At 28.2% G+C, this 17,742-nt stretch overlaps 2 protein-coding genes across 2 annotated transcripts; one reads left to right on the plus strand and one right to left on the minus strand.

Moving 5' to 3' along the window:
- Positions 1 to 1,215: 1,215 nt before the first annotated feature.
- Positions 1,216 to 7,512, plus strand: ATLIG4 (DNA ligase IV). The gene is made up of 26 exons (XM_078967697.1): positions 1,216 to 1,647; positions 1,882 to 1,973; positions 2,052 to 2,137; positions 2,240 to 2,376; positions 2,628 to 2,702; positions 2,786 to 2,877; positions 2,975 to 3,046; positions 3,122 to 3,201; positions 3,287 to 3,331; positions 3,423 to 3,578; positions 3,660 to 3,735; positions 3,805 to 3,929; positions 4,027 to 4,061; positions 4,185 to 4,243; positions 4,357 to 4,440; positions 4,544 to 4,639; positions 4,711 to 4,759; positions 4,880 to 4,967; positions 5,079 to 5,267; positions 5,347 to 5,472; positions 5,548 to 5,647; positions 5,828 to 5,933; positions 6,018 to 6,148; positions 6,230 to 6,391; positions 6,498 to 6,650; positions 6,726 to 7,512. Exons 1-26 carry the CDS (start codon positions 1,315 to 1,317, stop codon positions 7,339 to 7,341), a joined length of 3,363 nt encoding a protein of 1,120 aa, XP_078823823.1. The 5' UTR covers positions 1,216 to 1,314; the 3' UTR covers positions 7,342 to 7,512.
- A 2,551-nt stretch (positions 7,513 to 10,063) lies between these two features.
- LOC145013349 (transcription factor bHLH35-like) lies at positions 10,064 to 16,446 on the minus strand. The gene is made up of 5 exons (XM_078972144.1): positions 16,271 to 16,446; positions 16,021 to 16,186; positions 15,556 to 15,789; positions 15,301 to 15,471; positions 10,064 to 10,371 (listed from the first exon to the last, which is right to left on the minus strand). The coding sequence occupies exons 1-5, from the start codon at positions 16,333 to 16,335 to the stop codon at positions 10,282 to 10,284; spliced, it is 726 nt and encodes a 241-aa protein (XP_078828270.1). The 5' UTR covers positions 16,336 to 16,446; the 3' UTR covers positions 10,064 to 10,281.
- Between the last annotated feature and the right edge of the window lie 1,296 nt (positions 16,447 to 17,742).

The following is a 17,742-nucleotide window of genomic DNA, read 5'->3' on the forward strand; positions in this document are numbered from 1 at the left end:
AAGATTAAAGATGGGACATTCAAAGTTTATGTGAGACATAAATAAAAGGGAAAATGACTCTTGAGGGTAACTAACTGTTACATTTATTTTCATTTGGTCTATTTTTTTGTACTCAATATACCATCGGACTTGTTATTTGTGTTCACCATAACCCTTTTGACCGCCTTTTGTTGTTTGTGTTCACTATAACCCTTTTGACCGACTTTTGACTTGTGATAGTCGGTCAAAGGGTTATGGTAAACACAAACAACAAGTTCGATGGTATATTGAGTATAAAAAAGGAAGGGGACCAAATGAAAGCAAACTCAATAGTTAGTTACACTCCTGAATCATTTTCCCCGAAAAATTAAATGAAATTAAAGTTGTAAAATTATAAAAGACTGCAACCTTCTTTAGCCATAACGTATATAAAGAACGTTTCGAAGGGGTAACTTCGTTAAAACATGGTCTATGCTATGTTTACTGTGGTTAGCTATCAACACCTTTCTGCAAAAGGATATGACTGTGTATGAGATGTATATTTATCAGGATAAACGTTTGCCTTAAGGTATATTATGGGGATGTGTCTGTAAAAACTGCATGATATTGTACATATTGATGTTGTATCTTATCCCATGAATTCGATCTTAAAGCTAAACAAACTCAAAAATCACAGAACTTATGATTCCACTCGTTTGTAGACTTGTCTAGAATCCATGATACGATAAATCATTTGATTGGAAATTAATGTAAATGTAGTCATGAAATGCACCTGCTTAGTCAAGATTCCCCTAATAAATATTCAAGTGCATTACAAAGTTGTATATGTATGAATAATGTTCTTTTGTTGGTTATGTTTTAAAGATAAGCAATAATGAATCTCATAAAATCATTAATATCAACAGAAGATGACGTGATATTTGCTGTAAATGAGTAAAAGAAAAAATGAATCAAAAGGGTAATCAACTGTTGCATTTATTCTCATTTTGTCACTTTCCTTTTTTTTTGTACTCAATATACCATCGAACTTGTTGTTTGCGTTCATCATAACCTTTTGACCGACTATCACAGGTCAAAAGTCGGTCAAAAAGGTTATAATGAACGCAAACAACAAATTTGATGGTATATTGAATAAAAAAAAAATAAGAGACCAAATGAGAAATTGAAACAATTAGTTACCTCCATAATCATTTTCCCCGGATAAAACGAAATAAAAAACAAAACTTCTATGGGAAGTTTGCTTCAATCGATCGATCGGGTATATAAACCTCAAAATTCGAAATATTTCAGACACAAACACATTGTTTACACACACAAAACCCTTTTCGATCAAAAATGTCAGGGGAGACGAAGTTCAGCGTGATGTGCAGTCTTTTCAACTGGATTCAGAAGTCCAAATCTTCAACAAAAAAGCGATCCAAGTTTCGAAAATTCCTCGACACGTATTGTAAACCCGTCGATTACTTCGCCGCTGTGAGATTAATCCTTCCCAGTCTCGACAGAGAGCGAGGATCTTACGGTTTGAAGGAGTCGGTGCTGGCTACTTGTATCATCGATGCCCTCGGAATGTCCAGAGAATCTCCAGATGCTCTTCGCCTCATCAATTGGCGTAAAGGCGGTGCCAAAACTGGTGTTAATGCCGGCAATTTCTCACTCGTCGCTTCTGAGGTTTACTAAACTTACTGAAATTTCTTTCTTTTATTTTGCGTTGAGTTACCCTCTTCCAAGAAAAAAAAAACATGAATTTATGAACCCGGCGTTTTCTATACTAGATTGATTGTTTGCTTGTAGCATTAGTTAACAATCTTCCGAAATTTGAGTCCTTTTCTACCTCAAACTCATGAAATATTTCTACCTCAAACTCACGAAATTTGAAGGATCCTTATGTATGGGTCTGAACAGGTTCTTCAAAGAAGGCAGGGAATGATTTCTGGAGGACTAACAATTAAAGAGTTAAATGAGTTGCTTGATCGATTAGCATCAAGTGAAAATAGGTATGCCTGTGTCATCTATTTACCAGAATACCCCCATCTGTAATAATCAAAATAATTAGTATTTATCTGTTACCACAGAGCAGAAAAGATTTCCATTCTCTCTGATCTGATCAAGAAAACAAATGCACAAGAAATGAAGTGGATTGTTATGATTATCCTTAAAGGTTTTGTACTTATTTATCATCAATAACTGTTTTTAGAGATGGATATTTAGTTTACTTCTATGTAGTATTATTTAAACCTCTTTATTCCAATTTCCTATAAAGATCTCAAGTTGGGAATCAGTGAGAAAAGCATCTTTCATGAATTTCACCCTGATGCTGAAGACTTGTTCAATGTCACATGTGACCTAAAATTAGTTTGTGAAAGGTTGAGAGATCGAAATCAACGCCACAAACGTCAGGTATATATATATAATTTATATCCTTATTTATCATTTAAGATTTTTTTTTTTATGTCAATTAAGAAAAATAAACAAAAGTAATTTGTATAATAAATAACTGTTGGGAGGGGTTGAAGTAAAGCTTTTACTTGTTACCATTCTTTTCTCAAAGTAAATAGTCATAATAGTTACATTTATTCAAAAAGAAACAAAATTTAAGTTCATTTGGACATTTTTTATTTAATTTATTAAAATGGGATTTATGTTTGCAGGATATAGAGGTTGGAAAAGCTGTACGCCCTCAATTGGCTTTAAGAGTTGCTAATGCAGCTAGTGCATGGAAAAAGGTATACACTTTTTTTTATTTAATAAAAGATCTCATTCTTCTGAAAATTATTTTAGTAATATTTTTTCTTCAAATAATTTACAGCTTCATGGAAAAGAAGTTGTGATTGAGTGCAAATTTGATGGTGATCGCATCCAAATCCATAAAAATGGAAAAGATATACACTTTTTTTCAAGGTAAATACATCTTCAAATCTAAATAATTATCCACCATGTATTTTTCTTTGTTAAAAAAAATAAAAAATAAACAATACAAATTTTCTTGATGTTGCAGGAATTTTCTTGATCATCCTGAATATATCCATGGAATGTCCGACATTATTATCCAGAATGTTCTTGTTGACAGGTAAAAATATAAAAATTATGGTTTTTTTTTCAATTAGATTTTAAACTTGTCTTGTAATTATTCATCTTTTTTCAGGTGTATACTTGATGGAGAAATGTTAGTTTGGGACACATCAACTGATCGTTTTGCTGATTTTGGTTCAAATCAAGAAATAGGTTTTGAAAAATATTTCATCATAATCCCTATATACTTTCCTAATGTTTCATGTTTGACTAATTTTGACTTTTTTATTTTCTGCAGCCAAAGCTGCAAGAGAGGGATTCACTAGTGAACGACAGTTATGCTGTATCCTTTTCATAAGCTAATATGTATATTTATTTATTTATTTAAAAAATATATATATATATGTTAAAACCTTGATTTTGGAAATTTGTAGATGTTGCATTTGATATTTTATATGATGGGGACACAAGTGTTATACATCAAAGTTTAAAAGAACGCCATCAACTTTTGAAAAAAGTTGTGAAGCCAATCAAGGGTAGTTTGGAGATTTTGGTTCCTGATGGTGGTCTTAATGCTCATACAACTGGTGGTAAATAATAAATGTTTATTTTTAAAAAACAAAAAAATATTTAGCATTTTGTAAATTGTAATGAATAAATGGAAATTTCAGGGGAACCATGTTGGTCACGTGTTGCTCATACTGTTGATGATGTTGAGACGTTTTTTAAAAGAACCACTGAGAACAGGTTAATGCTCTTAATTTCATATAATAAACTCTAATAATATTCATTATAATATTAATTTTAAAAATATAGAGATGAAGGAATTGTTTTGAAAGACCTTGGGTCCAAATGGGAGCCTAGTGATCGAAGTGGCAAGTGGATGAAATTAAAACCTGAATATGTTAGAGCTGGATCTGATTTGGATGTTCTAATTATAGGTATTTATTTATTTATTTTTTTTTCATTTTCAAAATGTTTATTTGTTTTAAAAATTTAAATTTGTGATTATATAAATCTAAAGTATCTGTTTTCTAGGTGGATATTATGGGTCAGGTCGCCGTGGTGGACAGGTGAGGACTCATCATAAATTTATCTTATTATCTTGTATTTTATATATATATATATATATATATATATATATATATATATATATATATATATATATATATATATATATTACTCTAAAATTGCAGGTAGCTCAATTTTTGATGGGCCTAGCAGAACGCCCAGTGAAAGACACCTACCCTAGGCGGTAAATTTTGTTTCTAGATCATTAATTTAATTAAAAATTTATATATATATATATATATATATATATATATTATTAATAATTGAAATTTTGATTAAAATATTATTTATTTGCAGGTTTGTTTCCTTCTGCAGAGTGGGTACTGGGCTATCTGATAAGGAGCTTGATGAGGTTGTAAATAAACTAAAGCCTTTTTTCAGGTATAATATAAATAATAATATAATATATGATAGAGTTTTAATCTGATAAATAAGAATAGTTATTTTAATTATTAGTTTTCTTAATAAAAAATATTACTTTCAGGAAAAACGAATACCCAAAGAAGGGTCCTCCTAGCTATTATAAGGTCACAAATAACACAAAAGAAAGACCAGATGTCTGGATTGATAGTCCTGAAAAGTTAGTATATCTTTTCCCATAATTATTTAAAAAAAAATTGAATATTTCTCAACATTTTTGTCTTTCCACAGGTCAATCATACTTTCCATCACTAGTGACATCCGTACAATTCGTTCTGAGGTGTAGTGTTGGAATTTTACATTTTTGAAAATGATGAATTTTTTTTTAATTATTATATATATATATATATATATATATATATATATATATATATATATATAAATTAAATTTTTTGTTCAGGTTTTTGCTGCTCCATATAGCTTGAGATTTCCTCGTATAGATAAAGTGAGGGATGATAAACCTTGGCATGAATGCCTTGATGTGGAATGTAAGTAGTTTGTTACTTCATATTTTACATACATATAAAAAGTATGATGTTTATACTTATACACTAACTAAAAAAAATATAAAACTGCAATTGCTATTGTTATTTTTGCAGCTTTTGTGGAATTGGTGCATTCTAGCAATCATACAACACAATGGGGAGGAGGAAATCAACCGAAAACATCAAAATCAAGAGTTGGAGAAAAGAAGAAGAAGAGTGGCTCTGTGGTTCCTTCTCATCTCCTTCAAACTGATGTTTCTCAAGTCAAAGGACAAACCTTAATATTCTCAAATATGATGTTCTGTATCCTTCCACTTTCCATCCTTTCCTTTATATTTAATAATAAAACTATACTTAGTATTTCCTAAACTGAAGTTTATAGACTTTGCAAATGTCCCTTCAACACATTCCTTGGATTCACTTCACAAAATGGTTGCAGAAAATGGTGGCACTTTTTCAATGAATTTGAATAATTCGGTTACTCACTGTATCGCTGCAGAAACTAGAGGTGTCCTTTTACTCTATTCTCCTCCCTTTTCTTTGCTCAAAAGATTCACATGTTTTATTTATTTTTTTCTTCAAGGTATTAAGTTTCAAGCTGCAAAACGTCATGGTGATGTTATCCACTACTCATGGCTTCTTGATTGTTGTTCACTGAAGAAACTTGTCCCTTTACAGCCCAAGTAATTACCACTTTACCCTCTCTCTCTCTCTCTCTCTCTCTCTCTCTGTGTGTGTCTATATATATATCTATATATATATATATATATATATATATATATATATATATATATATATATATATATATGTATGTATGCCCTCTTGTGTTTTCAGTTTGATTTATTGTTTCGGGGGTATAACAGGTATTTCCTGGTCATTTCTGAGTCTTCAAAGAAGAAGCTACAGGAAGAGATTGATGAATTTTCAGACTCGTATTTCATGGATATTGACATTAAAGATCTGAAACAGGTAATCAGAAACAAAATCATAGCATCCTACTTGCTTTGTTTTTAAATTTTATATTCTACATTTCTTTAATTTATGGTTCTCCAGCTTTTGAATAATATAAAAAGATCCAAAGATTCTAAAGCCATAGATCATTATAAGAAGAAATATTGTCCTCTTGATAAATGGTCACGTTTCAATGGGTGCTGTATGTATTTCTATATACCAGAAAACTCTCTGTAAGCTCCTCTTTTTTTTTTTTTTAAAATTGTTTTTTTTATCAAAAACTTTTCTAACATATTATTTATTTTTACATGAAGGAGTTTGGATTGGGAAGATTTACTTAAACTAACAATGAAAAGAATGAAGCTTCAAGTTTCCTTTTGTGGTGCCAAAATCAGCAATTATATTTCAAATGCTACTCATTTAGTGGTGATGTCTTTACCAGGATTTAAAGTTGAGTTTGATACTATAGCAAGAAGGTAAATCAAATTATTTTATTTAATATATATATATATATATATATATATATATATATATATATAATGTGTTTTTATGTTTTTTAATCTTTTGATATTGTTTGTGTAGTTTCTCAGCATCAGAGAGGTGTCTTTTAAGGGATGAAAGTGTGCATATGGTTGATTGTGAATGGCTAGAAGAGTGTTTTGAGAAAGATGAAATGCTTCAAGAGGATGAATATATTATGAAGCCAAGTGGTTTAATGGAATCAACTTCATCTGAGTAAGTTTAAATATTCCTTCTTGTTGAATATTGATAAACTGTTTAACCTGTTGAAACTTTGTAAATTAATTGCAGTGAAAATGAAAGGTTGTTGAGATTGAAGAAAGAAGATAAAGAGGAGAAGAAAAACACAGTTGGTGTAGAAGCATCAGCTTCAGATAAAGAAGACAGAAAAAGACAAGAAAAGGCGGCTGCATCAGTCAACAAAAGAGGAAGACAAACAAAAACAAAAACAAGTAGTACTAGGAAAAAGACAGGTGTCAAGCCTCCAAGAACAAGGGTAAGATCCGGAAACAAGGCGCGCAAAATACACGAATACATATCAGAAGAAGAAGAAGAAGAAGACAAGGTTTCGGCTTCTTTAAATGAACAAGAGACTGAGCAAAAACATGAAACGCAAGATGCCATTGTTGAAGATTCAGAAGCTTTGGTAAAAGATGTTAATGTAAATGATGATGATGTTATGGATAAGAAACGTGATAAATTGGAAGTAATGGTGGGCCCAGACCCTCTTGAAGCCATGTTATTAGACATGATTCCAAGCCTTGAACCAAAAACCATAGAAAGTCCAATCATGGATCCACCGATACCCAAGAGAGAAATCCATCATAATCTGGATTCTAATCCTGGGCCTTCCAAGAAGAAGAAAGTTAGTTACAAGGAGTTGGCAATGGATTTGCTAAAAGACTAGAAACAATAAACCATCCTTGTGTGTTTTCCTGTTGCTATTATATATATATATATATATATATATATATATGTGTGTGTGTTATGTGTAGCTTTCTTCTTTAAAGTTTTATCTTGCAACATGACTGAAATCTGTGCTTTTATCTAATCAAATGTTGCTAAATAGTTTCCCTAACTTTTCGTCTTTCCCTAGCCGTTTTTAAGCTATATCTTTTCTCAAAGCAATAACCCAATTTCTTTTAGTATCTTGTAGGTGCATTGGGCCTGGGCCAGCTTGATGAATTTTGTTGGACTTTGAACAAAAATATGTTTGATTTGTTAACTTCGGGATTGGGCCCAAATGGAGGGCATTTGCTCATTAGTCATTATCCACTTGGACATAAAGCTCCACATGACCACATGTGCAGCAGTAAAAGTCCCCCCTTGAAGTTGATATATCTATTTTGAGGGTCCACATAAGACTCCACATGGATGGGACTTAGGTGCACGTGATTCTGTTCATTATTGCAACTTGTACCCTAGCTCATGCTACGTGTTTCCTTCCAAATTGCCATATGAATATATGATTGGTTTTCCATTAATATGTCATCCGATTTCCCATAATGTCAATCGTGGCCGGATCTTCATATTGTTGACGTTGTTTATCGGATATGATCATATCTTAACTACCCTTAATTGCTATATTTATTTCTTTGGATTTTTAGAAGGGATAGGGTCCAAGACAGCTTCTAGGAGCCAAAATAATTTAAACCCTATTTAATTAAGATAACAGAAACTGGAAAGGAAAAATGATAGAATACACAACAAAACATGTTTTTTTAATTTTTTAAAACGAAAAATGAAAATTCAAAAGTTTTAACCAATGTTTTGTTTTTTTGAATTTTTTTTTCAATGTATACTTCAAAAACTTTTCCAAAAAAACTAAAAACAATTTATACAACCAAACACAATCTAAGTTAGTACTAAAAAGATAACTCTTGAAATGAATTTGATACGTGTAAGGAATATATATATATATATATATATATATATATATATATATATATATATATATATATATATATATATATATATATATGTATATATTCAGTTATTGTTAGTGTGGTGATTGCTTGACAACTATGAATGTATCATGTATAACTATACAAAACTCGTTTTTCAAAAACTTGTTTTGTAAAAGATAAAAACAAACTTGTATTTGTAAAAGACTATACAGATGATCACAATAACTAGTGAATTCAATAATCAAATTTGGTACCTTTATGTTGCATGACAATATGCTGATGTCATAATACAAACTATTCTATTGTTGTTGTGTTAAGTTTTGCTACATATAATTTGTATGTACTTTTCATATTTATGCAACATTTTTTATTGCTTTTGCATGTTTATTATTTTATGTGAATTCCGAAAATTCTTTCTAATAAATGAATATTTTTTTGACACTTGTCATACTCATATTTAATTTTGCCAAATATCATTTTGTGGTTATTTTGATTTTTTTTTCCACATATCATTTTATGAGTTTTTCTATTTTATTAAATTCCACATAATATTTTAATGTAATAATTACAATAAATGGATGTCAATTTCATTAATGAACTTATCTTTTAAATTTAAAATTTCCAAGTTATTAAATATTTTGACATTTATATTTACTTTTTACTTTTTAGTTTTTTTAATTATATAATATATGTGTCACACAATTAATTACTAAATATTAGGAAGTTATTAGATTGTTACACGGTCTTAAATGTTTCCTACCTAACTATTAGGAATTTAGAGTATGATTAAAGCCATTAGATGTCCTTTTTATTTTGATTCTTTTATCATATTTTTGTAAAATTATCCAATACATAAAAGTTCACTTTGACATGACAATTAGACAGACATAAAGCAGTTTTTGAATATCTAAGGGCACCACATGCTTAGGATTTTCTTATGGTATCATACTGACGATTTTGGCCAGCCTATATCACCAGTGGAATATTGTGCTATCCTAAAGTAACGCCTCATGATCCTTTTATTTTTGTTTGATGAGACATGCCCTGTTTGTCGCAAGGTATGCTTGAAGTCCTATGAACTTTCTGACTGATTCATTGGAAGGAAGATCAACAATTAGACGAACTAATGTTTTAGTTTTTGGATGAGTTGAAGGGAAGCATGCATGTGTGGATTTAACAGTGGTTTCCCCTCTTGTGGGTTTGGAGAGTGGAATTTTCATTTTTTATTGTGGAGCAAACTGCTTTACAAACTGCATCATGCAAAGTAGCATAACATGAAAAAACGTGTACAAAAAATCTACATATGTTTATATCTTTTGTATTTGATACTTTTGATTTCTTTGTATCTATTAGATGTTGTGGAGCTCTTCACTAGCGTGCAACAGGTTGTGACCTAAAGATCTATGGATGTTGCTTTTAAATGAATTAATTTTGTCATCCAAAAAAAGATTACGACACAACTTCTTACTCGTTTACACGCTACGTTTATATAAAAATTTCTTTCACTGTTACTTTAGTTGTTTGTGATTGAACTGTTTTTTTTCTCTCTCTGGCGAGTTAATAGTTTTTTTTTGTACTCCCTTTGACATTGTGGGAATTCAAGATTAATATTAGTCCCTTCGTGGGTTTCCACTCAAACTTCCTTGTCTTATTCGTGTGTTTATTTTTCCACCTTCTTGGGTATGAGAAAAACTAAAAAACAGCCATTACAATGTTTCGATATGAAGAAAAAGAAACATACAAAAAAGCCGTAGGTAAGAAACAAAGTAAGCACTCAATTGTAAGGAAAAAAAAAAACAGAATAAGTATGATAGCTACCATCAAAACCTAACATAAATCATTCTTGTATGTATAGAAAAATAAATATAGTATATTATGATATGTTACATCTGTCATAAATTTACAACACACCCTGTGGTAATTGTAGTAGATTTATGATTTCACATACTCATCGGACTTTGAGAACCATTTAAAGCATATATTGCTGTCTCTATCTGTATTTTCAGAAAATCTGTCTCTTCCTCATCGGCCTGTTACACAAGGTATATATGTAAAAATTATATACTTATTATATATATGACCAAAATTAAGGTGTATAAAGTCAAAATACATGATCTAAGGTGGAATAAAGTCAAGAGGCTCCGTCAGATTTGAATATTTGTCAAAAAAACAATGTGTTTTTCATTTATATTATTGGTTAAAAATATTTAAAAAACAAATATAGGTCATAGTCACTTTGAACGTTTACTAATTATTATAATTTATATTATACTAAACAATAATGGATAATAAAACAATAAACTGGAATAATCGCTTTCCCGGATTTAATTATATATATATACACATTAATATATAATTATATAAGAGAAGAGCAATAACATATATACTTTCAAATTATTTAATAGAGATTTTCATAGTTAATAAATCCGTTTGGAGGTAAATCTAAGATACTCGTCATTTTTTTTTTTAAATACATTTGTACATGACTATAAAAGAATCCATATTTATAACACTGTAAACAAATTTGTAAAAGATTATGTATACGTAAGCACAATAACTACCGAATTCAATAATCAAATATGGTTACATCTATTACGATTATTATTATTTCAAGTAATCATGTTGATATATTATATTTCTATTTTCTTCCAATTTACTGTATATACTTATCTTTATTGTTTAAAAAATGAAGCATGATTCTCTGAAGAAGAAAGACGTATTTAATTTAAGATCTGACAAAATAGATAACATGTTGTTGTATTTAATGGATGTTACTTTATAAGAAAATATCATTCATATGATACTAAGAATAAAAATCTAATAAACAAATATTTTCATAAAATTATATAATTAAAAAAAATATATCAAATTTGATAACGTATCTAGTTATTTATTTCTTAAGACAACTCTCCTCCCAGATTTTTCGGAGCTTCGATATTTTTAACTCTTTGATTCTTCTTATTATTATTGTAATATTAAGATAATCACTTTCCCTTTTTTTTTTTTTTAATCATTTATAGCCTGCGATTTCACTAATTTTTATTAACCTCGTACAAAGTATGTGGGGATTTTTTTATTTACTTTTTTTTTTTTGGTTTTTGTTAATATTGATTAAATTAATTATAAAAATATGGGTTATAGCGACTTTAGACAACACCCTGACCAGTCAACATGAAGAGAACCAACAAAAAGCCAAGAAAGGAAAACAAACAAAACGACAACTTCGAATCTATCAATATATTTGTTTCCACTTTTTTTAATATCAACTTAAATTCATAGCCAACAATAATATATATATATATATATATATATATATATATATATATATATATATATATATATATATATATATATATATATATATATATATATATATATATATATATATATATATATATATCTCCATTTTATTTCATTATTTTGACGTTTTTGAGCTACACATGCTAATACATACTAATCTTTATAATGATTTTTTGAAGTGTTTTAAATGCACCAGATATCTGATTATAAAAACTTTTTTTTTTTTTTTTTTTTTTTTTTTTTTTCCTAAATGTTAAAGTAATAGTATGTATTTAAAAAAAATATATTTATAAAGATATAATATTCTCTACCAATCAAACTTATACGACTAACGAGTGTATTCATCATCTTTAAAACACCACCTAATTTCAATTGTTTTCATCCATTCATTATTTCATATTTGAACAACAATGATTAAGATGGCTAACAATAATGAACACTTTACTTATTCAATGGTGATCTTAACAATCTTATCATAATATTATAATATATATATTTTTTTCATTTTGTGTTTATCAGATAATTATTTTATTATTATTTATGTCTAAAAAGATTATAACAATTAAAGTTTTTCTTATCATGTTATTAAATACGATAAATAATGATGTTAATACTTTTGGTATTAAAAATTGATTACATGAAATCGAGAGTCTAGATTTACTTTTATATTTATAATTTATATTTTAATTTTTTTTTATTATCAAAATTTAATTTTAAATCAAAGATTTTAACATTTATAATTTTAAAAACATTGGTACTAGAGTTACTTTGGCAATCGGATAATAACATGAGTTTTCTATTGATAAACCAACTTAAAGTATAATATATATTTTTAAATAAATTAAGTTATTCAACGTTATAAATCCACTTATTTGTGTTAATAACAAATTAACTTATTAAAAATGTCATAGATATCCAAACATTGATTTTCAATCTTTTAAAAATGATTATTTAACTAGCGTATGTTTTTTTTTTTTTTGACAACTTTATAACTTTCCAAATTAAATTGTTGAAAAAAATGTATTTAAAAAGTTGATATAAAATAGAATTATATTGTTTTTATCGCAATTAACTCTTTCCTGACATAAACTAAATGTTATATAAAATGGTGTTAAAATAAATGTTATCTTATTTAAAGATAAAATATGGATTTTTTATTATATTGATAAGTTCCTATATTATATTATTAATTTAAAAAAGATGTTAATAAATAAAATTAATAGTATTTTATTAGCTTTCCTTTACTAATGTTTTATTAAAAGATCTATGATAAATAATCCAAATAATATAATTTATTATCATATTATATAGTATATTATCATTGATTGATTTAGATTCATAGGTTGTTTTTAGTGAATAAAAGGAAATGAACCCTTTTACGTGGGTCCATTTAACACCATTCCTACAACTTTAAAAAATGAAATGCTACACGCTTTAAGATAACCAATAAATCGAAAGATACTATACTTTACCAAATTATTGTAGAGATTTCTTCGTCACTTTTTTTTTTGAGGTAAAAGAAAAAAAAATACCATGTTATCTAAAATATTAGTTATGTTGTTTTTCCGATTATATAGAAAAATAATATACTTTTGCAGACTAAACGATTTTTTTTAATATATTCGGTACACAATGGACTTAAATTTTGGGTTAAACAAATATGAAGCCTCTCATTTCCAACTCAAAGATGAAATTTTGGCATCCCTTCCACTACTTGTTACATAAAATATAACTTTATTACAATTATTGTTTAAAGCAATCAAATCCATATTGATATATTTTAATAATTTTCTATTTTATTCCAATTAATATACTTATCTTTATAGTTTAAAAAATAAAGCACGTTTCTCACATTAAGTTCTCTGACGAAGAAAGACGTATTAAATTTGAGATTGATAAAATAGCTAACATAGCATGTATTATTTAATGCGTGCTACCTTAAATTATTCAAATAATATTTAAGAAAATGTCGAATATATAATGAGAATAAATAAGACTTTAAAAAAGTAAATCTATAATTAATACCTTTAGTACGGGCAAGGATGTCTAATTCTTTTTGGATATATATATATATATATATATATATATATATATATATATATATATATATATATATATATATATATATATATATATATATATATATATATATATATATATATATATATATATATAGTGTTAGGTTCATTTGAGACCACCTATATTTTGTGAGACCGTAAGACGCATTTTTTTATTATTTTTTTATTTTTTTTACTTAATTCATGTTCCGAAAATAATATTTAAAAAAAGAATTTTTTGATTTTTCCATTTATTTTGCATTTTAAAATTATTTTTAGAATATGTACAGTGTAATATTCTATTTAGAATATTTCACGTATTTAAAAAAAATAGATTTTTTTTATTCTTTTTTAATTTTTTTAGTTAATTCAAGTTCCGAAAATAATATTTAAAAAAAGAATTTTTAGATTTTTCCATTTATTTTACATTTTAAAATTATTTTTTAGAATATGTCAGTGTAATATTCTATTTAGAATATTTCTCGTATTTTTCAAAAAAAAAAAAAACGTAATTTTTTTTATTTTTTTAATATTTTTTTATATTTTTTTAGTTAATTCAAGTTCCGAAAATAATATTTAAAAAAAGAATTTTTGGATTTTTCCATTTATTTTGCATTTTAACATTATTTTTAGATTTGGTCTCACAAAATTAGAATGGTCTCAAATGAACCTGAACGTATATATATATATATATATATATATATATATATATATATATATATATATATATATACACTTTATTTAATAACCATTATTATTAATCAAGGAATAAAAAACTAATATAAAACGTTGAAATTTAAAATGATCAATGTCAAAATGAAAAGTTGTAGACTTTTACAATGGACATACATACATGTGCCGAATTATAACAAAATTCACTTTATTTTTTTCATTTAATTTTTTTAAGTCATGTTTTATATCGAAAAAAACATAATATATCATTGTCCATATTGAATTTAATAATCATTCGCCCCAAACTTAAAACGAATTTTCAGTTCAAATTTATATTTTATGAATCTGCTTAGATTCACAGTGTAAATAATAGTAAGTCAGATTCACATTTTGAATTCTAAAAATTAACTTATATATAGTTCAGATTTATAATGTGAATAAATCAATTTGTTGATTTTACAAACTAATTTACTAGTAATCTAAAAGTTAAAATATATAAAATTATATGAAAATATATTTCGATTCATATGTAAATATCATTAAATTAATTTGTGAATGATCAAAGAATTGAAATACTAAGTTAGATTCACATTGTGAATGTTAAAATTGAAATATTTACAGTAAATCTGAATTGATCGAAGTTTTTTTTAATCGATGTTAATGTAATTAATAGATGACAAGAAATTAAAATTTTTGGATAAAAGAAAACTTAAATATTGAAAAAAGATAAAAAAACAAAATTAGTTTTTTTTTTTAAAAAAAAAAAAGAAGTTTGTTTTTTATACATAAACATAGAGTTATATACAATTTGATCAAGGAGTTATATATATATATATATATATATATATATATATATATATATATATATATATATAAAAGAAAACAATAAATATTTGCATGATATTTAACAAAAAAAAAAAAGATAGGTACCTGGATAAAGAGAGTGTTGAAAAGCATTTCAGAGAAAACCGACATATTAGCAGTGACAATCTTGAGCTTCAATGATTCAAACACTTGACAAAGCTTCACAATTGTGTCTCTTCTTTTGCTACATTTTAAGTTCACCAACACCGTCTTCTCTCCCACAGCTGACACGCTTAACTGTCAAATCCACCATAGTTAGTTTCTTTTCAATCATTCAAAAAAATATCAAAACAATTCGAAATGTATCAAATCATTACTTACTTCTAGGACTTCAATGGGATATGATCTTGATCCACTTGAATCCAAGGCTTGCACAACTCTTTTCCTATTTGATCTTTCCGTTGGCATAAACCCTGCTTCTTGAACGAAATCCAAATTTTCGGAATCTAATTTTTGAGCCTCGAGTTGGATCAATTCGGTTTGGATTGTTCTTTCTTGATCGTGTAATATTTGAATATATTCAATCGCATCTTTAATTATTGACGCCTTATCCATCTATGAGATGGAAATAATTATGATCATATTGAATGAAGATTGTTGTAGAATCGAAAAAGTAGACGTAGAAACTACTGGAAAAAAAATGCATTATATGGAAATCGAAAAATATAATTACGTGGTTTTAAGTTTGGGGCGAATGATTATTAAATTCAAAGAGACAACGTGTAAGTGGAGGCAGCATATATACTATAGATTTAAAATAATTTAATCAAGTGTGGAGGATCACACCTTACTAATCTTAGGGACCACGGCTCTGAGAGCGAAAAGCCTATCATTGAGCTTCTTCCTCCGATTCCTCTCGGAGACGATGTTTTTGGAGGCGGTCGCCGACTGAGATCCGTCCGGCGAGCTGGAGTCGTAGTAACTGGAAAGCGTTTCTTCCAATCCGCCCCAGCTATACATATATAGAATTTGGTTAACAGATGAAGAGATTGAATCATAATCAGAGATCGAAAACGCAGAAGAAGACTGAAATTACCTATTATAATCTTCGGTTTGGAGTAAAGATTCCCAATAGCTTCTGTTGTCGCCATTGTTTTCCATGGAAGAATTTGAATAGTGAAAGAGTGAGAGATTGTTGTGGTCTGATTTTTGGGAACCACGACTCCAGGAGGCTATATGCTATGCTAGTATGTTATTTGTGTGAGGCAATAGACACTAGACAGGCTATTTATACGGAAATTTTGGAAAAGTTTGTGAAATTATTAAGTTTAAAAAAGTTTATACTAAATTACATGAATGGTCCCTGTGCTATAGAGAAAAAATCAACTTTGGTACATTTTTTACATTACAATGTTATAACAATATTGGTCTTTATGGATGACTCTGTTAGAAATATACTTTGTTAGAGATATGTTCAAAATAATAAAAAGAACAAATTACTGAAATCGTCCTCGTGGTTTAGTTAAAATTACACATTTGGTTTCTAACTTTTAGTTTGTATTTGGACCGACCTTGCTGTTTGATTTTGTTTTGTTGTTGGTCCCTAATAAACATAAAAAGACTATAATGCCCTTTATATATATATATATATATATATATATATATATATATATATATATATATATTTCTTTTTTATTAATTATTAAATAAAATAATGTATTAATATAATAAGCCCCACCATCACCAAAATCTAACATTCACAAATGACTGACATCACCTACTACAGCCAATAACCACCACCTGTGTGATCGCCAACTAGGGATGAGCAAATGGACCGGGGAACCGGTACCGGAACCGGAACCGAAACCGGAACCCGATGGAACCGGTTGGGCCGGGACCGGGACGTTATTTTTGTAGATTTTTGGAACCGGGAACCGGTAGGAACCGGAACCGATATAACCGGAACCGTATGATGTTATTTTTCAAGGACCGGTTCCAACATTTGAAGACACGACAAGAACCGGTAGGAACCGGGAACCGGTAGAACCGGACCGATAGAACCGCCGGGCCGGTTCGGTTCTTGATTTTGGCCGAAGTCGGTTCCCGGTTCCGGTCCGGTTCGGGCCGGTTCGGGCCTTTTGCTCATCCCTATCGCCAACCATTACCTTCCCACCCCTCACAACCACCATTTCCCTTTCTCAATAATATTTTTAAACATATAGACCTACTCTCATCACTAAAAACATGCAACCACCAATCACCTATTCTTTCACCACCACACTCTTATTCAGGTCGCCTATATCATGGATTTCATCAGGTGGCATCTTATTTACCTCCAACAAACAACATGTTGTTGAATTAGGTGTCTAAGCCCATAACTATAATTGATATAAAACTTGAATTGATAGTAGCACAATCATTTTGGGTTGCCCTCAAACATAGCAATTGGATATGATAATTTTTGGAGAGATATGTTGATTTATTATTTGAATAATAAATTGAAGTAAATAATTTGTTAATATATTATAAGAATGATATATTAACTATAATAGTATTATTTAATTAATA

This window comes from Lactuca saligna, chromosome 8 (genome assembly GCF_052625555.1).
Source record: "Lactuca saligna cultivar CGN05327 chromosome 8, ASM5262555v1, whole genome shotgun sequence".
In the NCBI taxonomy this organism is placed as follows: Eukaryota; Viridiplantae; Streptophyta; class Magnoliopsida; order Asterales; family Asteraceae; genus Lactuca; species Lactuca saligna.